Raw genomic sequence first — 27,993 nt, forward strand, 5'->3', positions numbered from 1 at the left:
GCCACATCCCAGGCCGCCGCCAAATTTTCAGCCGAGTCGTGAACTAGATCCTCAGGATATGGCCCAAGCTCCGTCAGGAACCTCTCTGGGTCCATCAGGCGCCTGGGGCGGAACCATCTATGCGGTTCCGACTCCCTGCGGCGGGGGGGAGCGGTCCGGAAGTCCATCCTACTTTGCTGCTTTGCCTTTTGGCATTGCATAGAATGCCTAGAAAATATGTAAAATATTAAGTGTTTCATATTTTGATGTCCCATTTTTGTCGTTCTATAGATTTCCTAGGCATTCCATAAAATGCTTAATTTCACACATTGGTGATAACATATATATTCTACCAGACAATCTGTGACCTATTGGGTCATTGTTTCAGAGACATTTCCTTATCTAGAAAAACTCTGGGCAAAAACTCAGTGGGAGCGGGTACAACTTCTCTCTTCCTTTTAGCTTCCTCATTGAGTTTCCTTGTGGGAAGCCAGAAGTGAACATTGGAAACCTTCCTCCCTCCCTCCCTCCCTCCCTCCCTCCTGTCTTCCCCTTTTCCTTCCTTTCTCCCTTCCTGATAAGGCTAACAAATCACTACTGTTGAGTGGAGAAGGGATTGAGAGAGTGGCCAGAAGCTTTCAAGAAATGTTGAAAGTGATGATCAAATCGTCTCAACAGCATGGTGGCAGCAGCACTGAAGCAGCTACAACTTTCCCAAATTTCATTCCCTCAGGGTAAGGAGTCACCCGCATTTTGTAACTTTACCCATTTGAGGTACCTTGATTGAAAAGGTTTTGCCTTACGTTGCATCACTTCGCTCAACTAAAGGTTACAGACATGAGAGTTTTGGTAGTATTTCGATATAGCGAATGACGTTTTCCCTGGGAAGTGATCAAATGTCAGCTAAGTTATTTTTTCCCCCATCAAACCAATGTCTCCTGTGATTTGCAATAGCAGTACAGTTTCAGACAGAGACCTACACTACATGTCTCTTGAGCCTGTCCTCTGAAGATGCCAAACTGACAGGCAAATGAAGGTACACAGCAAAGCACTATTACAGACAACTCATGCAAGCTACAGAATTGCTGTTCACAGAGAAAAGGAGGAAAATCCTCTGGCCTGAGGATTAATTTAGTGGCAACCTTTTTCATCTCCCACACATGCACAAACAAATCTACAGTCCCCATGGCGCGCAAACAGATATGCATATATGATTCTATGTCTACTGTAGGATGGGCAAAGTTTATAGAAGGCTGCATGACATGAAATGGAGAGGACTAGCTTGCCCAGCAGTATCTCCATGTCCATTCAGATCCGTGTTTCCTTTAAAAAAAAAAAAGTTATTACCAAGAGATCTTTCACAAATCCAGGGCTGATTCCCATCCTCTTCTGCATCTACCCTTAATACCTTAATCTTACCATTAAAATTCTTCAATGTTTTTACCGTAATCTTTTGGGTTTTATTTCCTTTTATACACTAATACTCCTTTATTTCCTTCATACACTAATACTCCTTTATTTCCTTCATACACTAATTTGATTATGAATTTGATCACAAAACCAATCTGATCACTTCCCAGGGAAATTATCATCCATTATATCTACTGTCCCAAACAAATTTACATGCTCTTTTCTATTAAGCCAGCTCATTTACTTTTTTTTCTCTTTATCCCGTAACTCATTATGTAATATAATAGTGCCTTCAAATTATATACTAACACACTTCAAGTAAAATCAAAGCATATTCATACACTCTTACATCTCTTATTAGTTATCCATTTTTCATTTTTTTTCTAATGAAGTTTAAGTACTGGATTACTCAGGCCAATGTGCTTTCCTTTTTATTATGATATTAAAATTAACATGTGCTACATGCAAGAAACAAAGAGTCACTTGAAAATAAAATGCTTCCATGAAAAAGAATTACTTGTTTAAGACTTAGTAAAATACTTCTTTTCATGATAAATACATTAAGTTAACTATTCTCATATAAAACTATAGGGTGACTTTAAGAATATTAGATACCTCAGACATTTTCTGTAATACTTGTGGTAAAGTCATATCCTCAGTCACAGGACTAGGAACTATATCATGGGAAAAAGCAACAATGTGGGAATCTTTTTCAGTGCGTGCCACAACCTGGTAAAAACCAAATGACCAAAGGTAAAGAGAGAATGTTATTTTCCTGTTTGTTAAACTAAAAAGCATTTCTGCACTCAAGCTTTCTGTGTCTAGTCTAGCTGCCTCTTGAAAAAGCACCGTTAGGACAAGCTTTCTCTGGTTTTCAAATGTGAAATAGCTGTTTTTCTATTCTAATTCATCCCTCTTTTAATGCTCCACAATATGTTAGTCCTTTCTCCCAGACTTTCTTAAGTTGTTATTTTCTTTGGATACAAGTGCTGAAAATCTGATTACCAAATCTTACATAATGGTTCCTTCTTGACCTGTAGAACAGGCACTGAAGGGATGCATCATCTTAGCCAAACATTTGCTTTAGTACAGGAGGCATTAATCACCGGAAAAAATGATTTGTTGCCTGCTCTAACTTGAGCAACAGGAAAATTATGTATTGTAGACAAATGGCATGACAAGACTGGCTAGTAAGGCATGGAATGAAGGAAAGGTATCAACATGGGGCCAAATACTGTCCAGCAATTAAGTTACTCAAATTATAAACACACATAGACATTTGGGAGTCATTAAAGGAAATACGTCCTTATATACTTTCAGAAAATGTTGACCATATTATCTGAAAATAAACAGGATAAATAAAACAAAAGTTTAATTTATATCTGAAGAAATAAGCGGAATTAATACCTATGTTGATTTTGCATGGATAAGTTTGTTAGTTTTGTTTTAAAACCATATCTATCAAATCATGAGGCAGATATCCTTGGCTTTACCAAATTACAATCTATTTAGTCTTGGAAAATCAGAACAACGCCATCGCAACCCAAAGTTTAGGACCAAAAAATATCATAAAACTGAGACGTTTCTTACCATGCACATTGTTGCAGCAATGGTACTAGCATTCAGCACGCTACCAAAAACCTTTTGTAACATAGAATCACTAACATCAACAGCAACTAAGATACGCTTTCCCATTGGTTCTAATGCCTAAGAAAGAGGCAATGAGTGGAAAGAAGTCAGAATATATAATTTTTTTTAACATTGTTTTAATTATATGACTTTTCACAGCTGTGAGTGCTTTCAGAAGCAACGGTATTAATCAAAGAAATGCTAGTTGATTACAAAAATAATACAAATATATGAGAAGAGGGTACTAATTCACCACCCCGCCACCACCAATATCATCTTTCCCCAAATGTACATTATAGCTGAGCAACCAAGTGCACAGCATAATTTGCAGACTAAATCTCCATGAGTCTTAAGAGGAAGGGGGGAAGGAAGACTACAGCCTAAACTGTTATGGATTGCTCATAAAAAATACCGAAAAACAAACATCCTAGGAACATTTACCATCCTTCTTTTAGTCTTTATTGCCAAAATTGGAACTTTCCTAAAGAGATTTTGCTTAAATGCTTCAGACTTATACTGAAAGTACTTAAATTAATATTCATTAACCATTACCTTGAAGGACTTGTAAAATGAAGTATTTAGAGCTTCCAAGATGTCCTTCTCTGGTTGCCAGCGCAGTTTTCCCCGATAACCACGCTCTCCTTTATAGTTTTCTAATGCAACCAAAATATGGAATGGGTGTATCTGAGCCTAAAGAATTTTAGAAAACAGACTCAAAATGTTAATTTCGCCTTCCAGTGATAATTTCTTCTAATTAAGTAAGCTATAAGATCAATGATTCTGGAATAGAAAATTATATTTATTTAAGTATTGTGAGTATAGAGTGCAAAGCAACTTTTTAACATGTTTTCAAAGTATTATTGCTAGAAATAACTGCTACAATATCCCTTAGATTTTTTCCCTTTATCTAAATGAGATTTTTTCCAGTTATTAATTCAATGGTTTATTTGGTTGATTTAGAGAGATTCAAATTTATATGGTGACCTCACAAATTTGGTCTGGTAATCAGAACAATGCTTTTTTATTATCTTTGCCTTCTGTAAAACTATTACACAAGAAGAGAAATGCTTTCATATGATGTTCACAGCCAATGTTCCCCACAAAAGGATATTTTTGTACAGGTTTTTTTTTTTGTAATTTACACTTTTTCAGCAAAACAATGATTCCCCCATTTTAGCAGTAGAGAAAGCATTGAAAAGGTTACTGACTTTAAAGGCTACCTTCATAAAAAGATGAACAGAAGGAAAGATCACAAGTATATTTAAAAATCTTGTACAGGACTTACAACCATTCATTTAATGACCATTTGAAGTTACAACAGCACTGAAAAAAGTGACTTATGACCACTTTTCACTCTCATGACCATTGCAGCACCCCTGTGATCACGTGATCAAAATTTGGATGCTTGGCAACTGGCGTGTATTTATGACAGTTGCAGCGTCCCAAGATCATGTGATCACCTTTTGTGCCTTTTTTGACAAGCAAAGTCAATTGGGAAGCCAGATTCACTTAACAATCATCTTATTAACTTAACAACTGCAGTGACACGCTTAGCAACTGTGGCAAGAAAGGTTGTAAAATGGGAGTAAAACTCACTTAACAACCATCATGCTTAGCAATGGAGGTTTTGGGCTCAATTGTGATAATTTTCCCTCATCAACTAGAGTTGCCAATTTCCCCTGAAACCAACCCCAAAGATTCTACACTCTGAATTAACCAATGTAGGACAGGTAATTTTTAATAAATAAGAGAGTCAAGATCAAAACTATTGATTAATAAGTACTGATTACTTAATCCACTTAGTTTGGTGGAGCGGTTTAAGGCGCCAGGAAACTGCAAGTTCTAGTCCTGCCTTATGAAGAAAGCCAGCGGACTCATTTTGGGCCAGTCGCTCTCAGCCCAAGGAAGGCAAACCACTCCCGAAAATCTTGACAAGAAAACTGCAGGGATATGTCTAGGCATCAGCACAGGTCAGGAATGATTTGGAGGCACACATACATAGATACCGAACCCCCCCTTTAATTGCCTGTAAAATAATTCACCCCATCTGTAAAACAGTAATAGCTGTATTTGTTAGGCACATAAAACTAGGCAAAAATAGACACTGAATAAAATGCAAATTGATAAAATATTATACTATAATTCAATTAAACTGAAAAGTCCATGACATACTGTATAACATTATCCTCTATCATTTAAAATTGGAAAGTCAATAATAGTTATGTATTTTAAAGTAACTTTATAAAATCCGGTGAAAAAGATGTTAGTGGTTTTTTTTAAGTGACTAGAATCTAAGTAGCAGTCCATTCCACCCCCAAAAAAAGAAAGAAAGAAAGAAAGAAAGATAGATAGAAAGATAGAAAGATAGAAAGAAAGATAGATAGATAGATAGATAGATAGATAGATAATAGATAGATAGATAGATAGATAGATAGATAGATAGATAGATAGATAGATAGATAGATAGATAGATAGATAAAAAGCTCCCAACACAGACCTGACAATCTTAAACAGGATGTGGCTATTCCAGTTTGTGGTAGAAACAAGTAACTCTAACCCAATAAATTTGGTCAAGAGCACAGAATCATCAGCAGATCTTTCTAATAACTAGATGTACAGGTAGTCCTCGACTTGGAAAAATTAAATCCTATTTTGTCTCTTTGTCAGTTATTCAAAAATGTGTTTGTCTTGTAAGTTTTTAAAATTTATGAAAGGGGGGAAAAGATTAATTTCAATAAAAAGTAAGTTAAGCATAACCAGATTTTCTTCCAAGGAGGGCTAAAAAGTCATTTTTAGTTTCAAATAGGGAAAAAACTACTCTTGCACATACCATTCATCATTAGCATCTTGTGCACTAGAAATTTGGATAAAATTATAAAATGTAGAATATTTAAAAGGAAAAACTGAAGTTTCATCTACCCACATTACTGACTTGCATTAGAGTTAGTACCTTTGTGGTAGAGGGGAAGCCAACAAAAATAATGCACTAATGAATTGGCAAAATAGATCCACAGAAAACTAAAATACAATACGCACAAGAACAATGCGTTAAAAAATCCTTACCTTTTTAAGAAGTTTTTCATTTTTTAATTTTTCACAAACCATTGCTACCTCTGAGCTTCCCGGTTCAAGAACAGAATTTGCTGTCATTTTTCCCAGGTTCTTCAATATTGCTGTTACGGGCATGTTCTGTAGCAGTGCTTTCCATACCTTGTACAAAATGAAGTTCAACGGTAAGAAAAAGCCATGTGTTTAAAGAAAAAGACATAGTATAAATACGCATAACTGTACTGGAATCATGTAAATGTATTTATTCATTCATTCGTCACATTTCTACAATATCCACTTCAACTACTGTATGTAATTCTGGGCAGCTCACAATAAAAACATGTCATAAAGTATAAAAGCATAAATAAGAACAAAGTTAAAAACAGGGATGACTCTCTTCTCATAAGGCAAAATTCTTTAACCAACAGGATCCACGATATGCCCTCCCCACCTGACCACATCGAATGGGATGATATAATTTGGACAAGCAAGATAGTTCCTCAGATAACCTGGTCCCATGCCATGAAGAACACATGTAAAACTAAGAATACATGTAAAAATTGTTAAAAGTACTATAAAAACAGAGGAGTGATAAAGTGCAGAAAACAACATTATATAGTGTGATTCAAAGTATTAATGTTTCTCTAATTTCCTTACCTCTTTAGATTTCAAGTGACTTGTCAGGAGGTGTTCTCTAACTAAACTATGCTCTTCTATCAAATGAATCACTTCCAGTTCATCCGTTGTATGCTTTACCCTTTCCACTGCTTCCAAATACGTCAACACTTTTTCAGCCTCAGCAGAAAGCCTGCTCTCTTTATATGTCTCTTGGACTTCCTTCCATCCCTTCATTACATACTTAGTGACAATGGCCAGGCCTGTTGAAATACAGTAAGTTTTATTTCTAATTTAGAACATATTTTGAAAAGAAATATGAACTTCAAAATAATGTGAAGTTATCAAATATTAGGCTGGAAAGTGTATTTATTTTGTATTTGGTATTTTCTGGCATCCTAGCAAAACTAGCAATTTATTTATGATACCTTGATGAATAGTGGAAGATAATATAAAAGCAAAAGAATAAGTAGTGTTACTATTTAATTAAATACATACGGACACATACAAAGCCTTTTTCACAATTTATTCATCTGACCCTCAGTCTTTAGGACTGATTGTGGGCATGCTTTCTGCTATAATTCTTCTATTGCTTTTGCTATTTCTAGAAGTAACAAAAATTACTTCTAGAAAAATCTCAAGCTTTTGATTTTAAAAAAATTAAAAACTATTAAAGATTCTCCCCTATTATAAAACAAAGCAATACAGGTTGTTTGTGACCACAACTGAGGCCCAAATTTCTGGTGCTAAGCAAGAAAGTGGTTTTGCTCCATTTTACGACCTTTCTTGCTACAGTTGTTACACAAATCACTGCATTTGTTAACAACACAGTTATTAAATGAATCTGGCTTCCCCCTTGACTCTGCTTGTCAGAAGGTCGTAAAAGCTGATTACATGACCCCGAAACACTGCAACTGTCATAAATATGAGTCAGTTACCAAGCATCTGAATTTTGATCACGTGACCATGAAGACACTGCAACGGTCATTAATTGTGAAAAATGGTCGTAAGTCACTGTTTTCAGCATTGTTGTATCTTCAAATGGTCACTAAATGAACTGTTGTAAGTTGAGGACTACTTATACGTTAATAAAAGTGTTTTTTTTAAAGTGAACATTCTATATTCTGTCTAATATTTTACACTTTTATATGTCAGTTTGTCATGGCTTACTTTACAGAATTACACTTCCATGCCTCGCGCCTCCATCTCTTTTGTTCAAATGTAAAGTCAAAATCAACAAATCCTTGTTGATTCAGAAAATTGACTTGTTTTGTTGTTACCTTCATTTGCAGGCTTTAGATGTGATAACCTGAGAAGGTCTTTATGACACCAGCCATTTTTCTTCTTGTATGCTGTCACCGCTAAAGCAATCGCCATGTCATTCTTTCCATTGTACCAAACTGAAACAGCTTTTCTCAGGGCCCGGCCCCACATGCCACATTTCATGCCTTCCTTCAGATCCTTTTTAAACTGGATGAAAGTGAAGAGGTGGGTTGGTATATGACAAATTTCAGGGACAGCCTTATAAGCTTCTTGTTTGGTTTTGGCATCAGAACATTGTGAACAAATGGCAAGCGCAAACAATACTGGATCCTGTTTTGCTGCTCTACCTTCCTGGCTGAATGTCTTTATTTCTTGCACTGCTTCATAACCTTTGCCACCTTCAATAAGCCTCAAAAGAGCATCTACACTTTCAAAGCTCAGTTTCTGTTCCTTGACATAGAATGCACCTCCTTCGGAACCAAAACACAAGAAACGGCGCAGTCTAGTCATGTCTGTAACTTGCCACCCGCATCCATCTTCAGAATCTGATATCTGGTTTTCATTGTCTGGCTGCATTGGACTTGCTCCTTCTTCCATTGCTTCTCAGTATAAAGAAGTCTCCTGAAGAAACACAATAAAATTATTTCATCTATCTGGAATCCGGACTTTATGGTCAGCTTTATTAAGACAATTACTCAAAACATTTCTTTCAGAATAAATTCGGCAACATTTTACGAAAAAAATGTTCCAACTTCAATTAAAACCTTCAGAATAAGAATCTTTTATATACAAAATGTACTAGATACAGCAAGTATAAGAGATTATCTCAATTTCCTAATAAATATTTGTTGACACGATTCTAAAAAAATCTCCCTAAATGAACCAATTTTCTTTGGACTATGCTAGTGAGTTAATATTTTACTCTTTTCTTCAATCCCAGAGGTTTTATAACTCATAAGGGCAATTGATTCAGTTGATCATATATATACTAATAAAAATATTTTTTTGAATTTTTTAAAAGAAAAAGTAATTTCATAATTTCTTATCTATCCTAAGTAATTAAAAGTTATTCTGCCATTATAAGCATAAACACTATACCTGCATCCAGAGACCAAAATATTTAGGCAACTATATGAAATTTATGTCTCCAATGCATTTCTAGTAAGCAATTAAGATTTGACAATTTCAAGCTGTAATTTCTAGAAGTGATTTATTAATTTGATGTAATATCTTCTGTTGTTACTAAGAATCCTATAATTACTTTTAATTTCTGAACTTAATAAACTATTTTGTCAAGTTTACTTTTTTCCTTTCCTGTTTCTTATTTAAAGATAATAATATGCATGTTTGATTTACATTACAGAACAAAGATTCTGAAATGCAATATCCTGTCTGAAATATAATGTTCTTAGGACATGCAATATTCTGCTTTTAAAAACAAGCTATGTAAATATGCTAATGAAATTCTACACAGAAATACATATTTTATAATTTGAAATTGAAAAACACGTTCCTCACAACACAGTAACATATTTTGAGCAGTAAAATTTTAGCACAATTTCTAAATTAAAAAGGCACTCTAAAGACCAACAAAAAAGTAATATAATCAGATGTGCAATTTAAATGATGTAATTGTTTTTTTTATAAAATTTCTAACTAGTTTTCAGTGATGAAACCACTTGAAATTGGAAATGCCATAAATCAAACCACAAACATTTCCTTGTTAAAAAACAGTTTAAAAACTTGTAACATTGTCCATAATTTGATATAACATAGGCATATATTTTAAATATAGTTCAGAACCAACCTAAATGCATTTTGTGCCAACTGTCCACAGAGAAAACAGATATGAGTGTGATACAACACATTGCAGTTTTTCATTTGTATCCCACCCATTTTCCAATTTGTCTAAAGTGCTATATCTTAGCTTATTCAATGTTGTCTTACATAGTAATGCTGTAGAAGAAATTAAAGAAAAATAGCTATTTATTGAATCCCACTCAACACATTCCATTGTTAAGTTCCAGTTCAAGTGTAACATTTTCTACTATGGTTTGGGCTAAGGAACCTTTGTGACAGATTGTTCAGGCCAAAATCTAAGATTAAAAAAAGAATGCCATTGAAGATAGAAAAAAATGCATGTTTCTATTCAATGTAATGAGGTAATTACAGATAACAACAGTTCATTTAGTGACCGTTCAAAGTTACAACGGCACTGAAAAAAGTGACCTATGATCATTTTTCACACTTTTGACCATTGCAGTATCTCCATGGGCTCATGATTTATATTCGGATGCTTAACAACTGTTTCACATTTATGACAGTTGGTGTCCCAGGGCTTTCTGATCAGATTCACTTAAGAACTGTGATAATAATTTAACAATTGCAGTGATTCAGTTAATAAATGTGACAAGAAAAGTTGTAAAGTGGGGCAAAACTCACTCAACAAATTTCTCACTTAGCAACATAAATGTTGGGCTCAATTGTGGAAGTAGGCTGAGGACTACCTGTACTATATATTCACTTGGGGAATTATGGGATAGAACATTTCCCATAGCTACCTGTTGAGCAGCCAATCAATCATCTACCAACCTATTCAGATCTTGCAAAACCTCTGCAAAATTATTCACTAGACAACACCTATAAGTCCTTTATTCATTTGTACTATGGGATGCACATTCCTCAAGACACCGAGCTGCAGTTGCTTCTATTGCTATCCTGCATTTCTGTTCAACCACATTGCTCCTATCCAGGATGCCCCAGGTGGAGCACTCCAGCAATCCCTAAGCTCATACTATAGATAGTCCTCAACGTACGACCACAATTGAGCCCAAAATTTATATTGGTAATTTGTTAAGTGAGATTTGCCCCATTTTACGACCTTTCTTGCCACAGCTGTTACCTGAACATTGCAACTGTTAAGTCAGTAACCTGGTTGTTAAGTGCTTGTTAGAAGGTCACAAAAAATGACTGCATGATCCCAGGACACTACAAGTGTCATAAATATGAATCAGTTGTTAAGCATCTGAATTTTGATCACATGACCATGGAGAATGCTGCAATGGTCGTAAGTGTGAAGAATGGTCATAAGTCCCTTTTTTCAGTGCTGCTGTAACTTTGAGCAGTCGTTAAATGAATGGCTGTAAGTCAAGGACTATCTGTACAAGATTTTTAAATACGCTTGTAATCTTTCTGTTCATCTTTTAACCAAGATACTCCTTAAAGTCAGTAACCTTTTGCAGTTTTCTCTACTGCTACAGTAAAATGGGGAATCATTCTGAAAAAGTGAAAATTACGAAAAAATATTATACAAAAATATCCTTTTGTCGGGAACATTGGCTGTGAACTTCATATGAAAGGATTTCATAGGTATAATAGGTTTACAGAAGGCATTTAAAAAAATAAAAAAAGCACTGTTCGGATTACCAGACCAAATTTGTGAGGTCACCATATAAATCTGAAGTTGTAAGTCGAGGGCGACCTGTATTGTGAACCGCTTCTCCCCACCCGCAACGAGACAGCTCCGATCGGTCAATCAAAAACAACTGCCAGAATTCCCTCGGCTAAAATGCTACGGGCCGGGCACGAATGAACGACCGACAAAGAGAGAAAAGGCGGCTTGCTTCGTCGCCGCTCCCAGGCCCGATTCGAGCTATTCCTGGAAGGCAGGACAGCGATTCCCTGCGAAAGAGACGGCCTTGCTGCTGCTGGCAGCCTAAAAGAGAGTCGGGGCAGCATTGTCTGCACACACAAACCGTACCTCTGTGTAACTGCGGCAGCCTCCGCGGCTTTCTGGGAGCCCAAGGAAAGGATCGCTTTCTCCTCAAGCGCGCGCTCTCCCCAGTCACTCCTCCTCACCCCCACCAAGACCGCCCTGACAACTTCCCTCACGCAGCAAAAACAAGGGAGGGAGCCGGATGGGGCAGCGGGTCCCGTCGCCTCCTGCACAGATGACGGGGTAGTCCCTAGGACCCGGATGCGCTGCGCGTACACACGCACACACGCCCCGCAACCCACATCTGTCTCGCGGCGCTATCCCTCTTGGTCTCGCGGGCACAGGCGGCGGGGAAGATTCCCGCTGCTGGGCTTTCGTGCGGGTTGTGCACAACGCGATGTGAGCCCGGACCCCCAGCGCTCCTTGGGTGTTAAAGCTAAATTTGTGGTCCAAACCTTTTGAACGAAATTCGACGAGCCTGAACTGGAATTGCCATACCGTAGGGATGGTGGTTGCAATTTCAGCTCCTATAAAATCCCTTTGGACGTTTTTTTGGTAGGCAGCCGTTGGTGGCGGGAATGTAAAACAGCGAAGCTAGAGAAGGACTTTGGGGTTTTACATCACTGTTGTTCCAGTTACATTGCTGCGATTCGGTGACGGATTATTTTAATTTTCCGAGCAAAGCAGTCTTTGTATTAAATTGATGCCAATGGAGTGCAAGAGCCAGTTTGGTTTGCCAGTGGTTAAGGCACCAGGCTAGAAACCAAGAGACCGTGAGTTTTAAAGCCTCCTTAGGCATAAAAATATTATCCAGGGGAAGGTCATCATAGTTGCGTTTTATAGTCACGTAAAACATCAGTTGGAGCCACAGAATAGAGAAAATGACCCAAGGGAGATCAGTGGCTGCGTTGCTTAACCTAATTAGCAAATTAGGATGGCATTATTAACACGCTAAAGCAGTTAAAGCAAATAAGCAATCCTGATTATTGGGGCTAAAATATGTGGTTTCTTTAATTTGGGATTAAGTATTTGGTTTGTCATCCTTGATTTATGATTTAGCGCAAAGTGGAACATAGCTAGGATAGCATAGCCGGATTAAAACATTTTAGTCTATTGTTGTCCCGTCCGCCTCCAAGCTGTTTCATTAGTCAATGATTCAATAGTATATGGATACAGAAAACTGGGTCGAGTAATTAACTGTGCATATCAGTGCAAATATAGCCTACAAGCCACTGCCCTCTTGGCTTATAGGTTGCCAACTGAATTTGCAAATGCAGAGTTATAAAATAATACCACCGTGCCATTTACTCTATTTACACCGGGTTTGCTCTATTCTTTAAAAACCCGTCTCTAGCGGCTCTTTAATTGCAAGCCGGAAATGCAGCATGCCAGGCGGTTTAGCCTCTCCTCTCTTTGATTAGTCCTTTTGCTCCTCTCTTCATCATAGAGTAGACGAGACCGCCCCGTCGAGATCTGAAGTCGCCGGCCGCTGAGGCTGTCGGGAAAGCGGCGGCGTGCCTTTCCTTGCTTTGCTTTGCTTTCGACCGTCCGCTGAGTGGGCGAAGAAGGGCGCGCGGTTAGCGCAGAGGGGCGGCGCGTGAGCGAAGCGAGGGAGACCGCCGGAGCCTTTTGCAGAGTCCGGCGATTGAGAGGAAGCAGGGCAGCGCGGCCGCTTCTTGGACGCGATGGCGGGCGGGGGCAGCGCTGGCGAGTGGTGCCTCATGGAGAGCGATCCAGGCGTCTTCACGGAGCTCATCAAGGGGTTCGGTGAGGTTTGTGGCTGGACTGCCTTCGCGGGCCCCCCTTCCGAGGCGGTGGAGCTAAAAGGGAGCCGAAGAGGGGAAACTGGCCAAAGCCTCAGATTCGACCTTCATGGGCTCGATTGGCTTCTTAAGATTCCAAGCATCGGTTTGCAAATGCCTCATTGATTAGGAATGGATGCGGTTTCTGGCCATGTACAGAACGCGGTTCCCTGGTTAACGACCGTTTTGCAATTCAGTCATTGGAGCAGCAATTCAGGAATAACAAGCTACAATAATTAGGGCAAAAGCTATCACGCCTATTTAGCATCCTGTGTGAAACTTACTTTTTTTTTTTTAAAGGAGTGAGATGTCCTCTGGACAAGATTATTTCCTCCCACGTGTAGAATTCTTTTTTTTTCCCTTGGTGCACATCAGATTTGTTTTACTTTGATATTAAATTTTTTGGGGGAATGGAGAATAGAGATGATATTAGCATCCTTTCCGTGCCCTAGTAATGGATCTGCAGGGGAAAAAATTGAGGCTTATTTATGATGAAGTTACAGCTATGTAACAAAAGAAACAGATTATGGAAATCGTAGTAGGTATTGCCTCCCATTAATTTGGGAATGGGGAGAGAGATGCATACACATCAATTTGTATGTGACACAGTAGCTTTGCATAAAACTGACTTTCAAAAAAGAGCCACAACCAGACTGTTCTGACATGCATTTGTAAATGTGCATTCATTAGATCAGCATTTTACCATTCATTTCCAGTTTTGTCTACAGCCTAGTGGTCTCCCAATCAAATATTAACTAGGACCAAAGCTGCCCCCTTCTTCAAAAGCAGTCAAGATTGGCTGGTGGCTGTCATGTTAATTGTGTTAAATCTATATTTCAATTGTGTATCTATGATTAACAACATATAATGTAACAAATGCCTGAAAGTAAAATGTATATGTATCAGAATTTTGTGAGTGCAAACATATGCAAGGGAGGTACTTGAAGAGCTGGATTAACTTGTAATTCCTTTTTAAATTAATTCTAAGTTTTGCCCTTGGAGTTTTCTCATATAAACTCACCCTGGATGACTTCCAACCTACTTTTCAATTTTGCCTAACTTACATATTTGTTATGAAAAATGATTTTTTTAATTTTCAGGTTGCAGAGGAGCACAGGTTGAGGAAATATGGAGTTTGGAGCCCGAGAACTTTGAAAAATTAAAGTAAGTATGTTGCTTGTGGTTAGTTACCTTTTGTTCTCTGTGTTGATCCTTGCTGTATAATTTAGGTTCTCTGTTTCCCGCCAATGAATAAAGGAGATTTTTAGTCAAGCAATTCACATTATTGAAAAAAGAAATGAAGATACCTTTTAGATTCTAGTCCTATATAGTTACTTTTGTAAGTATATAGTTACATTGTGAGTTCTAGTGGGGAGAAGAGATTGAATGCTGCCAGAGATCTGTGAAGTTACTTGCTCTGCCTGTTGCAAAATCTAGGTACTCCATTACCCAGTAAGGAGATTCAGTGAGGGAAAAAAGTATTTGATCCCTTGCTTATTTTGTACATTTGCCCACTGACAAAGAAATGATCAGTCTATAATTTTAATGGTAGGTTTATTTTAACAGTGAGAGACAGAATAAGAACAAAAAAATCCAGAAAAACACATTTCAAAAAAGTTATAAATTGATTTGCATTTTTATGAGTGAAATAAGTATTTGATCCCCTATCCATCAGCAAGATTTCTGGCTCCCAGGTGTCTTTTACATGGGTAATGAGCTAAAATTAGGAGCACTGTCTTAAAGGGAGTGCTCCTAATCTCAGCTTGTTGCCTGTAGAAAAAATACCTGTCCACAGAAACAATCAGATTCCAAACTCTCCACCATGGCCAAGACGAGCTATCCAAGGATGTCAGGGACAAGATTGTAGACCTACACAAGGCTGGAATGGACTATAAGACTATCGCCAAGCAGTTTGGTGAGAAGATGACAATAGTTGGTGCAGTTATTCGCAAATGGAAGAAACACAAAATAACTGTCAGTCTCCCTTGGTCTGGGGCTCCATGCAAGATCTCACTTCGTGGAGTTTCAATGATCATGAGAACGGTGAGGAATCAGCCCAGAACTACAAGGGAGGATTGTCAATGATCTCAAGGCAGCTGGGACCATAGTCACCGAGAAAACAATTGGTAATACACATTTTTAGAAGGCATAGTATTCCTTTCCACTCCACCTGCTAATTATTGTTCTATGCTTTAATTATAATACAAATGCAATTAGCTTTATTTCCTGGTCAGTATATGTTTCAATTTTCAACATATTTTGTGTTTTTCTTTATCTGTAGGCCAGTTCATGGACTGATATTTTTGTTCAAATGGCAACCAGGAGAAGAACCAGCTGGTTCTGTTGTTCAGGATTCTAGATTAGATACATTATTTTTTGCTAAACAGGTATGGTAAATTGGAAAACGGTGTATCTTCTAGGACAGCTAGAAGGAAGTTTCTGAATTAATACGTATATAATTTGCCTTTTTAAGCAAATGTATGGAGGACATATTTTTAAAACTAGGAAGTATGAAATTGTCCATATACAGTCCTTGACTTACGACCATAATTGAGCCCAAAATTTATGTTAAGCGAAACAGTTGTGATTTTTTTGCCCCATTTTACAGCCTTTGTTGCCACACTTGTTAAGGGAATCATTGAAGCTGTTAAATTAGTAACAAGGTTGTTAAATGAAATCTAGCTTCCCAAATGACTGCCTGTCAGAAAGTCACAAAAGGTGATCATGTGACCCCAGGATACTGCAATTGCCATAAATATGAATCAGTTGCCAAGCATCTGAATTTTGATCATGTGACCATGGAAACACTTGTAAGTGTGACAAACGGTCATCAGTCACTTTTTCAGTCCCATTGTTTGGTCACTAAATGAATTGTAAGTCAAGGACTACCTATATATTTTTTTCAAATACTGTTTATCAGGGAATTGGATTTTGCCTTCGTTTTTATTTGTTTCAGAATTGTAATATCTTCAATATAGACCTCCAGCCAGAAAATATCCTGTTGTTTAACATGAAACGAACTTTATTCAGTTTGATTTGATGTGTTAAGGTAGCAAGCATAGTGTAGTAAAAATTAACTCCAGTAATATAATGTGTATTGAACTGTCCATTTTACATGAGGATGTCATCCATATAAAGTTTAAGGATGAACAAGGTAGTTCTGGACAAGGTGATTTCTGTATGCTTAGGAACAGACTGAATTGTGGCACTGCAATTACCGCTACTTTAAGAAGTTATCTCTTCATCATCTTACTTTGCTTGTCTGTTATGTTTCACATGGAAATCTGTTAACTATTTGGTGCAAAGTAAATAGCAGAATTACCATTCCTTCTGCTTTAATTTGTGAGAGATAATATGTTAACCTAATCACATGAGAATATTCAGTTAACTCAGTTTAACTTGAATAGAAGATTGAGAAACAGTTTTAACTCAAGTTTTACTTGAGTTAAAAACTTGTGAGGCACTAAAACATGATCTAACATTTGATTTCATAAAATCACTATGAACTACCGTAAGTATTGTTTAGATAAATCTTAATTCCTATATTTCATTTTTTTCTATTTGTGTTCTTTTCTTTTAAATTCTTTGAAGAAACTGTTTCCAAATACAAAACTCTTTAGTAGTTGATCATTACTATTTCTTAAGAAAGCAGGTATATAGTTATCAGAAAGATTATTAACAAACAATATACTGACTATTAAATCCCAGCAAGTTGAATGGTTCATGCAGCCCTTGGTCCATTTAATAATGCAAACCAAAATAAAAATAAGAATAATATGACAATCACAAGCAACTGGTATTATAGGTTAATCTGTCCATGGCCAGTTATAGGAATGGATGAAGTTAGTGATCTCTACAATTTGCACAAATTAAATTATTTTTTATACTCTTTACAGGTAATAAATAATGCTTGTGCAACTCAAGCAATAGTAAGTGTTTTGTTGAACTGCACCCATCAAGATATCCATTTAGGAGAAACACTGTCCGAGTTCAAAGAATTCTCTCAAAGCTTTGATGCAGCGGTATGTGTAAAAATGATATTTGGGAAAATGTCTTGAATATGAGCAATATAGGTGGTCCTCACCTTACGACCACAATTGGGATCAGAATTTCCATCGTTAAGCAAACCAGTTCTTAAGTGGGCCGTGCCTTATTTTACAACCTTTTTTATTATGGTTGATAAGCTAATCACTGCAGTTGTTAATTGTGCAGTCATTAAATGAATTTTGCTTCCCGAATTGACTTTGCCTGTCAAAAACTGGTTGGTAAAGTCAGAAATGGCCATCACATTACCCCATATACCCCCATATACCTCTATCAGGAATACATGTTGGTTGCCAAATGCCTGAATTTTGATCACATACCCATGGGGATTCTGTGACAGTTGTAAGTGTGAAGACCAGTTGTAAGGACCAGCACTTTTTTGGGGGGATGCTGTTGTAATTTTGAATGCTTACTAAATGAATGATCGTTAAGTCGAGGCCTAATGTAATTACAATGTTTTCTCTTTCAGATGAAAGGCTTGGCATTAAGTAACTCAGAAGTGATACGGCAAGTTCATAACAGTTTTGCTAGGTAAGAAGACATTGAAATAGTTCCCAAGTAAAATCTATTTAGAGGGGATGGTTGTTAACATTCATTCATGTGTTGCGCTTCTCCTGCAGACAACAGATGTTTGAATTTGATGCAAAGTCAACAGCAAAAGAAGAAGATGCCTTTCACTTCGTCAGCTATGTTCCTGTAAATGGCCGATTATATGAATTGGATGGTTTGAGGGAAGGTCCAATAGATTTAGGTAATATTTTCATTTCACCTATGTAGTTGTCAGTTTTTTTAACCGCAGCATGACATTCTGAATGTATCAATAGGGAGACGAAGCTAACGGAAATAATTTGGAATTTTAAGAGCGGGTTGCAGATACTGGCCAGAAAATGACTGTTATGATAGATGTTGTCGATCAAAATCAGTTCAACAAAATGTACGTTTATATGTTGTTTTCCTTTCAATCTTTAGCTCAAGGATGCTGTTTATCATACCAGCTTCCCTTTTCCCCCCCTCTGAATTGGTCAGCCCATTTCCCAAGAACTGGCCTGCAACCAACCCACCATTTTATCTTTTATGGGTACTTAAGCCCACATGAGTGCCAGAATCATTATTGCAAATAGTGATGATGGCAGAACTTATGATTTTATGCCTTCACGTTGCAAGCCTACGTGTGTGTATTGATTTATATTATTTGTGTACTTTCTTCTTAGGAGTGTGCAATCAAGATGATTGGATCAATGCTGTAAGGCCTGTCATAGAAAAACGGATACAAAAGTAAGTGTTTGTAACTTAAGCTCTTGCTTATAAAAAATTAAACAGATTTAGATTTTATTCTTGGCAAGCTAGATGAAGAAATTAAAACAATAACTTTTACTTATTCGGTTATTTGCAGAAAACAATTTTTGGAAATTCTCTTTAATATGTCATTGTTATGAACAACGGGCACACTTTTATTTGGCTAATCCAGAAGCTGATACGTACAGTGGAGTTCTTGATACGATAGAAACAGGGATACACTGTAATCATATCAAAAGTGCCTGCTGCTACTCTGCCTAGGAAAGGAATATATGGAGATGATAATACAAAACATATTATTTTATCTTCATTTCTATTTCAGTTAATTAGATTAAAACAAAGTTTACAATGTTATTTGACGTTCTGAAATCTTTGAGCATCAAGCTTTAGCTTCAAGGTAAGCATAGCTGACAGATGTACACAAAATTATTGGAGTCAAATCACAGTGATTTTAACCAGGAGTGTTATATATATTTTGCAACTATTAAATTAACACTTCAAAGGGCTCTCTTATTGAACTTTTCCATTTTTTATGTGATAGAGAGTAACGTTCAGTTTGAATCTTGGCTTTGCTTGTGATATATTATTAAAATGTTCCAAAATGATTTAATACCTGTGAATATCTTTAAAATCATAACATAGTAACAGCAGTTTGTAACAACTCTGTTCTTATTTTGCAGGTATAGTGAAGGTGAGATAAGGTTTAACCTGATGGCAATTGTATCTGATAGAAAAATGATATATGAACAGAAAATTGCCGAACTGCAGAGACAGCTGGCTGAGGTATTTATCAATTAGACATGCTTCTTTGTAATGGCTGGAATGTGAGGGTGAATGAATTACCTGGAGCAACTAGTGCTACATAACATTTTAGAAGCTAAGCTAAGAGATTCATATAAGAGTGATTTAGAAATATAAAATTATAAAGCAGGTATCAGGTTTAGATAACATGATTTTCCTATTCCTTCCTCCCCTTCCCCATTCAGTAACTAAGCCGTACCAATTTATTTGGAATCTTGAAAAGAGTGAGTTAAGCTGAAATTAAACACCAGTTTTTATTCAACTTCGAAATGCATCTTCCAGAAATTATTACAATTTTGAATAACCTGCCTGTAAAGTTTCTACCCTTTTCCTAAAAGGGAGATTCTTCTAAACAACATTGCATTAAACTGACTATTTGAAAAATATGGCTTCTAGGGTAGACTACCAAACTGCAGACCATTACATTAGCAAATTAAGTGCAGTTTGCCAAGCATTAAAAACAAGTACTAGAAGGCAGCAAAGAGGTGGATTGTATGTTTTAGAAAAGAAGATTTTGTTTCATTTGATCAATAGTGCTGGAAAACACAAATGATTGCATACAGTCTTATGGCATTATGATTGGTCCTAAAATAATATTGCCCAAATCAAGAGTTTGGATTGATTTTTCCTACATATTAAGCTTTCTGTTTATGAAAAAGTTTGCATCTGATACTTGAGCTTGCAAAATATGGAATCAGCTCTTTAGTTCAATGTATATTGATCATATTCTTCATTTCTTGAATGGATTCTGTGTTCAAACTGCTGTTATTTAATTTAATAAAACTATTTTTCCCAATAGGAAGAGCCGATGGATACAGACCAGAGTGGTAATATACTAAGTTCCGTTCAATCTGAAGTTGCAAAGTATCAGATGTTAATTGAAGAAGAAAACCAAAAATTGAAAAGGTACAAGGTAAGTAGGCTACTCCCTTTGAATGGTAGAAAGAGGTCATCTATTTGTTTGAAACATTAACCCTGTGCTAAGTTGTTTTCCACAGAGAGATAGCCACTTTAAGATAATGTGCTCCTTAATGTTCAGAACAAAAGTAATCTTAGAAATCAAATATATTCAAGATGAGTCATTGCCTCTTAGAATAAAAGAAAGTAATGCCATATCAAACTTCCCCCATTAAAAATGATCCAGATTTTCAAAGTTATTGTTAGATCTCACTCGCAAGAACCGAGAAAATTAGGCTTTCTCCTCTTCTTCCATAGCTTGCTTGTTTGCACCTTTCCCTACTGTTCTGTTTGGTCTCTCAGAATAAATAAAGAGTGGGGAGGACATGCAGGACACTCTCAGCCCAACTCACCTCATGGGTTGTTGTGAGAAAAAAAATAAATAGAAGGAAGGTGTGCTGGATATATTCGCTGCCTTGAGTTAGTGGTAAATTAATAAAGATTAGATACAAATAAAGAATTTGTAGCAGGAATATCCATGGTTTAGTGTAGTATTTAAGGCATCAGGCTAAAAACCAGGAGGCTGTGAGTTCTAGTCCTGCCTGGGCACAAAACCAACTGGATGTCCTTGGGCCAGTCACTTTCTCTCAGCCTAAGAAGCAGGCAACAGCAAACCACTTGAAATCTTGCCAAGAAAACTGTAGGGAGCTAGGAGTTAAGACTGATTCACAGGCACCAGAAAAGAAAAAGAGAGAGAAAACACGTGATTAGTTTTCTAGTTCCTGCTTACATTCTCTCCCCTCTCCTGCCTCCCGACATTCTAAAATTGTTTGGTACTCGGTTTCCCTCCTGTTGTCATCCCTGATGTGTTTCTGCTGCTAATATAGCAATAGCACTTAGACTTATATATCACTTCACAGTGCTTTACAGCCCTCTCTAAGCGGTTTAGAGTCAGCATATTGCCCCCAATAATCTGGGTCCTCATTTTACCAACCTTGGAAGAATGAGTCAACCTTGAGCCACTCAGAATCGAACTCCTGGAGTGAGCCGTGAGTTAGCCTGCAGTCTGCATTCTAACTACTGTGCCACCACAACCAGCAGGGATAGTTGTGATAAGATTTCATTTTAGTGCCTATTCTCCAATTCAGATTTTGGTGGTGGTGGTGGTGGGGAATTGTTTAAAATATTTCTGAGTGGGTTAGTAATATTTTGAATGTCCATTCCTTATTTTTGTCCCTTGTGAGTGTTTGAGAATCATAAAGAGAAATCAGTTGGTTTTCATGGTAGACTGGTTTGTTTGTATTTCTCTATTGAAATATATCAATTTCATTTTAGTTACTCAAAAGTAATAATTGCATTTGTTTAGTTCTTTTTTCCTGGCTTCACTTCCATTTTCTAGTGTAAATATCCATCTCAAAGACCAAATTCAACCTTTGCATCAAACACTACTGTGTCATTCTGGCTTAAAGAAATTAGTTTTGATATTTTTTATAAACCCAACTTTACACTGATTTCTATGAGCATCTATAAAGAGTCATCACTTTCCATGTTTCTATTGGACCTCCAAGTTGCTTTTATCATGCCCAAACAAGGACCCTGGTTCTACGTTGCAGAGAAAAAAATTATATTGATGGGCAAGCAGTCTTTCAATTAATCTTTTCTATCACTATCATATTTCTATTTGAAGAACTTCTGGTCAGTTTCTGGGGAATAAAAAAGTTTCCCAGGGCACAGTGTGAAAATTGAAGTGGGTTGTGTACATAAACAGAAAACATATCTTAGAAAATTAAATTCCCTAGCCTATTTATAAAAGAGACGCAAGTCATGTGTATGTCGTTCATTTTCTTTTGCTTTCAAAACTGTTATGCAATCTTATTGAAAGTTCAAGAGAAACATTCTCAAAAAGCAATTCAATTTGTGAAAAGTTTAGGCACTCCTAATAAAATTGTATGTTTCAATAAATCTCTGATGAACAGATGGTGACACAATGAAATATGGTATCTTTCTGCAAATTAGCATCTAGCCGTAATTATTTATATAGCCGAATACACAGTAAAAATAAGACAATAGTGAATGTGACGTGTACAAAAGTATAAACACTCTTCCATTTGGTTCAGTGCTGTTTTTTAAAATATTTTTAAAATACTATTACTAATAAAAATAGTTATTGAAATCCAAAAGGTTGATTGACTTATTAGATCTCCAGTTAGCCCAGTGAAGACAATTGCACACATTAACAAATATTCTGATTTTTTTTAAACCTCTCTGTGATGGTTATTCTATCTGCTTCCAACAACTATGCTTAAGCAGCTCTCTGAGTATTTGGAAATGAATATATAGGTAGTCCTTGATTTACGGCAACAATTGGGACTGGAACTTCCATCTCTAAGCAACACAGTCATTAACTGAGTCATTCCTGACCTATTTTGCTGAGGTTCTTAAGCAGATCACATGATCATTAAGCAAATGCAGCTTTCCCTATTGGCTTTGTTGGAAGCTCTCTGAGAAAATCGCAAATGGTGGTCAATGATCATGTGATCCCTGGATGCTCCAACTGTCATAAATGCATGGCAGTTGCCAAGCATCTGAATTGCAACTGCAGCGGTATTACAGTGGTCATAAGTGTGAGAACCCCAACATAAGTTACTTTTTTCAGCAGAGTCGTAATTTTGGACAGTCACTAAAAATTTGCATGGGAGCGTTGTTGCAGAAGTTATCTTGCTGGTGGAACTGTTTGGCCATATTCAGCAAGATACACTTGGAGAAATCTGTATGGAGGTCTCCAGCATGCAGGAATATTTCTTAGCTAGAAGAATTCTGCAAAGAATAGTGAGGAGAAAATTCAAAAGCAAGGGAAAAAAAAAAAAGGAATCCCATCACTTCCAGAATGTGAACCTCTTTGTTGGAGAGCTGCTTTGCTCAGGCTATTCATTATATTTCATGGCTAGTTAATCTCTTCCACTCCCATGCCTTTTTGAAATTTCTTTTCTACCTTGTTTCTAGGGGGCAGTGCAACCTGATCCCTGCAGCAAGGTCAGATAGCTTGTAATCTAATTCATTTGGTTGCTGTTTTTCAAATTCTTCCTTTATTTTAGATCACCTTCATATATTTTAAATATTTGATTCCTAACGGAAAGTATCACCTCTTAGCTCTGTGGTCACTGTTCGTGGAACCAGCCAGGTGGTTGGAATAGCCAACTAAGTTCAGTGGTCATTTCAAATGTAAAGCTAGACTGTTTTGTTCATGGCTAAACAATTGTATTGGAAATTTCTTTTGGAAGAAAGGAGAACTACCAAATTCAGAGAACAAGTTCCTTGACAACCTAAATGTTTGTTCTACTTCTTGGGACATTTAAGCTTTCAAACCAAGTCCATGTCTGTTGTCAGCCACATATAAATGTTGAGCTTAATCCTAAAAACTGAAGACATTGTAATTTAGACTACAGTATGCATATCTTGATTGTGTGCAAGACTGAGGATACTTTTGTTACCATTGATTATTTTTTAACTCCCCTGGTCAAAAGTATTAAGAAAATAAGGTTGAAGATTAGCTGTAACTCTTCTTATTACAACCATTAGCTGTAATCTCTCCCTCCCCCCCTTCTTTCCCTCTGTCTCCACCCCTGGGCCGTTCCTGAAACAGTGTAGTGCTTTTACCCAGAAAATTACCTCACGGACATGGTTCTGTGGAATAGTAATGGAACCGAATGCCGATTCATGTCGGGCTTCTTCTGTGCTTACAGGTTGAAAACATAAGAAGAAAACACAACTACTTGCCATTCATCATGGAATTGCTCAAAACGTTAGCAGAACATCAGCAGTTGATTCCACTAGTAGAAAAGGTAAATGCTGCCTTACGAGTAGAATTCTAGCCTCCTATGAAGGTGGGGGGGAGGGGGTTGAGAGTACAGGTAGTCCTCGACTCATGACTACAATTGAGCCCAAAATTTCTGTTGCTAAGTGAGACATTTGTTAAGTGAGTTTTGCTACATTTTATGCCTGTCTTGCCCTAGTTCAGTGGTGGCGAACCTATGGCACGGGTGCCAGAGGCGGCACTCAGAGCCCTCTCTGTGGGCACGCGCACTGTTGCCCCAGTCCTAGGCCTTCAGCTGGGTTTTATAAACCCTTTTTGCTTTAGGCCTCCACCGCCGTGTGCAAAAAAAAAAAGGTTCAATCAGTCAATTTCAACTTCTCGTGGAAAAAAAAAAGATCTTGCAAAATTGGAATTGATTGATTGAACTTTTTAGTCCCACCCAGTCTGCCATTACCACCGCAGCCATGCCCACCCAATTGTCCACACCCAGCCAATGGGCCACACCCATCCGGCACTCGACGATGCATAAGTGGGTTTTGGGTTGCAGTTTGGGCACTCGGTCTCTAAAAGGTTCGCCATCACTGCCCTAGTTGCTAAGCGAATCACTGCAGGTGTTAAGTTAAGAGCAGAGATGTTAAGTGAATCTAACATCCCTGTTGACTTCGCTTGTCAGAAAATTGCAAAAAAGACACTGCGGCCGTCATAAATATGAGTCTGAATTTTGATCTCATGACCATCGGGTGGAATGCTGAAATGGTCGTGTGAAAAATGGTCATAAGCCACGTTTTTCAGTGCTTTTGTAACTTCAGACGGTCACTAAATGAAATGTTGTAAGTCGAGGACTACTTGTAGCATCTGCCTGCCTGGAAAATTAAAAATGATTACAGATTACTGTTTTGAATGAGAGAGATAAGGCTATCAGCTGTAGTAGCTGTACAACCACTAGATGGCGTTCTTGACTCATAGATAAATTTCTCTTAAAAAAATTGGTCTGCAGAATGTCTCTTATTTCTCTAATTACTTTGACTTGCTCGATTGTTCCAATTCGAGCTGTAAGACTGATTTAGTGATATGGCTAAGTTCCAAGCACGTTTGGGGAAGAAAGTAACGTGATTTGCCTGTCCTCTGTCCCCTTAGGGTTATTAAACTGTGCAATAGTTCATCTAACCTGATTTTGATTCTTATCCTGAAATAGCCTTGGACGTGTTCTTCCCTGCTTTAGATGTAAAATATGAGATTCTTAATGCTTTAAAAAAATCAGTTTAAAGGTTTTACCAATATTTTATTTTCATTTTTAAATAAATTATTTATTTATTTATTTATTTATTTTATTAAACTTATATGCCGCCCTTCTCCCAACAGGACTCAGGGCGGCTTACAGCATATTAAAACGATACAAACACTATCCCCAATAAAAACCAATTAAAAAGAAATATTTACCGCTGTGTTACCGTTAAAATTCTAATTAAAATTGTCCCTATTTAAAATTCTCCCTAGGCCAGACCCGCTTGCTGAAAAAGCCATGTCTTGAGGGCGCGGCGAAAAGATAGGAGATCCGGAATCGTCCGGATCTCGGGGGGTAGTTCGTTCCAGAGGGTGGGGGCACCCACAGAGAAGGCCCTCCCCCTGGGGGTCGCCAGCCGACACTGCTTGGCCGACGGCACCCTGAGGAGGCCCGCTCTGTGGGAGCGTACTGGTCTGTGAGAGGAAATCTCCTCGCTTTTCACAGTTTTCATATCTTATGTATCATAATTCAGGTGCTTGGCAACTGGCTTGCATTTGCTATCATTGCCTGTTGTGACCTTCCCAGCCAGCTTTTGACTAGCAAAGTCAATTGGGGAAGTTAGAATCACTTAACAAGCACCCGGTTCACTAAACAACCACAGAGTTTCACTTAATGACTGTGATTAAAATGTTCATAAAATAGGTCCGATGATCACATTGTGATTTACTTAATGACCGCATCACTTAGCAACCAAAATGCTGGTCCCAGTTGTCATAAAACAGTGACTGCTGTAGTCAGCAATTGTGAAGAACAATTTGAGGATTGCATGTACCATTAGTGTGTCATCAAGCTTTTAGAAATACAGCATCAGTACTGGTGTTCCAGTGCCTGGCTCTTGCTCTCAGAGCCCGATGTTATAATTATTTCATGTCCTGCCTTTCTCCATAAACTCAAACAAGCTTACAAGGGATCTTTATTTTATCCCTACTACGATAACCCTTTGAAGTAAATTAGATTAAAAGAGAATGATTTCCTGAAAGTTCACACGGGGAACTCCCACGCCAACACTTAGCCAGTACACCACACCAGCTGTTCTGCAATGCTGTTTTGAGAGGTAAAGCAGATGGATTAGGAAAAATTAATGGTTCTTCCTTAAATGGGGAGCCTCTGCTACATCCTAATTTGCTCTGCAAATTGATGGAGGTGTTCTGCTTGTAGAAGGGCAGGACTGCATCAGCATGGTACCTTGGCTGACGGATAAGATGAAAACCTCAGCTCAAAATCGTAAAGAACGGTTGATGTGCTCTGAGGCCTCTTTGTATATTAAATATTTCAAGAAAGTGCATGTTGAGTCACAGGGGAAAAAAAGATGTTACTAAAACGGTGCACTTTCTTTCTATCTATCTGTCTTTATCTTCTAGGCAAAAGAAAAACAGAATGCCAAGAAAGCTCAAGAGGCCAAATGAAAATCATTGTCTTTACAGGGTGGAGGCCTGGAGAAGAAAATGTGCTTCTGAATGTCTTTGTAACTTTTCAAGACTTGTACAGTTTAAATTTGTCCAGCACATATTTGCAAATTTGTCACAGTTTGTCCTGTCTCATTTGCACGGGGGGGTCTTCCCTATTTCCCTGTGGCTATCATGTGCATGAGCTACCACTCAGTAATGGTTTTAGAATCTCTGTCCAATTCCAGTATATAACAGTGATTTCTGATTGATTCTTCATATGTAATCAGGAAATGCTGCTGCAATTTGTATAGACCCATATTGATGCAAGTAATGTAGAAGTAATGAACATATTACTGTAATGAACATATTTAAAATACCTTGTCTCTTAACGAAACCATGGATATATAGTTATGTGAAGAGAGCTTAACTTATTTTTACAAATAAGTTGGTCTATCTTTGCTTCCCACCACTACTTACCTTGGTCTTGGAATTATTCAGTACTTGATCTAAGTTGTTTTTATGGAGTTATGTCTACATTTTCTATACAACGGAAGGGGAAAAAATTAACATTGGAATGATTGACAAAGACCAATGCATAAGCGTAAGAGTTTATTGCTTTAGTAGAAAAAAATAAATATTCCCATTTTTATTTTGGCAAATTATTGTCCGGTATGATAATTCTGTGTACTGTCTGAATAATATGATTTTGTGAGCGGGGGGGGGGGGGNGGGGGGGGGGGGGTCACTTCTTTTGAACATTTCAATCCCTCTTGCATTGGCCGTGTTACACAATCTGCTGGCTTCCACACTTGCAAGCAGAGTGATATTGCACATTAGTTTTATTAGTAGATATACACTGTAGAAATGATTGTGCCACATGGGGAAGTGATATTGCAAGCCTTCATCAAGAAGTGAATGTAGTATTGGGGAATCAGAAAAAACCTCGCAGTGAGATAATAGAAGAGGATTGAATTAAATAGTTCTAAATTCTAAAAAAGTTGGATTAAA

General features: G+C 37.4%; 2 protein-coding genes across 3 annotated transcripts in view; one reads left to right on the plus strand and one right to left on the minus strand.

Moving 5' to 3' along the window:
• RO60 (Ro60, Y RNA binding protein) overlaps positions 1 to 11,837 on the minus strand; it is a 12,954-nt gene extending 1,117 nt beyond the window's left edge. The window contains exons 1-7 of the mRNA XM_015818642.1: positions 11,705 to 11,837; positions 7,962 to 8,565; positions 6,724 to 6,944; positions 6,082 to 6,228; positions 3,571 to 3,708; positions 2,980 to 3,096; positions 1,987 to 2,118 (exon numbers count right to left, since the gene is read on the minus strand). Of these exons, the coding sequence (XP_015674128.1) occupies positions 1,987 to 2,118; positions 2,980 to 3,096; positions 3,571 to 3,708; positions 6,082 to 6,228; positions 6,724 to 6,944; positions 7,962 to 8,541 (1,335 nt within the window). The 5' untranslated portion in view covers positions 8,542 to 8,565; positions 11,705 to 11,837. The remainder of the gene's footprint in view (positions 1 to 1,986; positions 2,119 to 2,979; positions 3,097 to 3,570; positions 3,709 to 6,081; positions 6,229 to 6,723; positions 6,945 to 7,961; positions 8,566 to 11,704) is intronic.
• Positions 11,838 to 13,216: 1,379 nt separating this feature from the next.
• UCHL5 (ubiquitin C-terminal hydrolase L5) lies at positions 13,217 to 27,619 on the plus strand. Of its 2 annotated transcripts, XM_015818636.1 has the most exons (12): positions 13,217 to 13,426; positions 14,562 to 14,625; positions 15,743 to 15,848; positions 17,358 to 17,483; positions 17,975 to 18,036; positions 18,126 to 18,256; positions 18,717 to 18,780; positions 19,482 to 19,584; positions 20,402 to 20,515; positions 23,503 to 23,532; positions 24,243 to 24,341; positions 26,960 to 27,619. In XM_015818636.1, the coding sequence occupies exons 1-12, from the start codon at positions 13,345 to 13,347 to the stop codon at positions 27,002 to 27,004; spliced, it is 1,026 nt and encodes a 341-aa protein (XP_015674122.1). In that variant the 5' UTR covers positions 13,217 to 13,344; the 3' UTR covers positions 27,005 to 27,619. The 2 variants fall into 2 exon arrangements, with proteins under 2 accessions (XP_015674122.1, XP_015674123.1); XM_015818637.1 differs by lacking the exon at positions 23,503 to 23,532.
• Positions 27,620 to 27,993: the final 374 nt, after the last annotated feature.

The sequence above is a fragment of the Protobothrops mucrosquamatus genome, unplaced genomic scaffold (genome assembly GCF_001527695.2).
Source record: "Protobothrops mucrosquamatus isolate PMUCROS unplaced genomic scaffold, P.Mucros_1.0 scaffold774, whole genome shotgun sequence".
Taxonomy (NCBI): Eukaryota; Metazoa; Chordata; class Lepidosauria; order Squamata; family Viperidae; genus Protobothrops; species Protobothrops mucrosquamatus.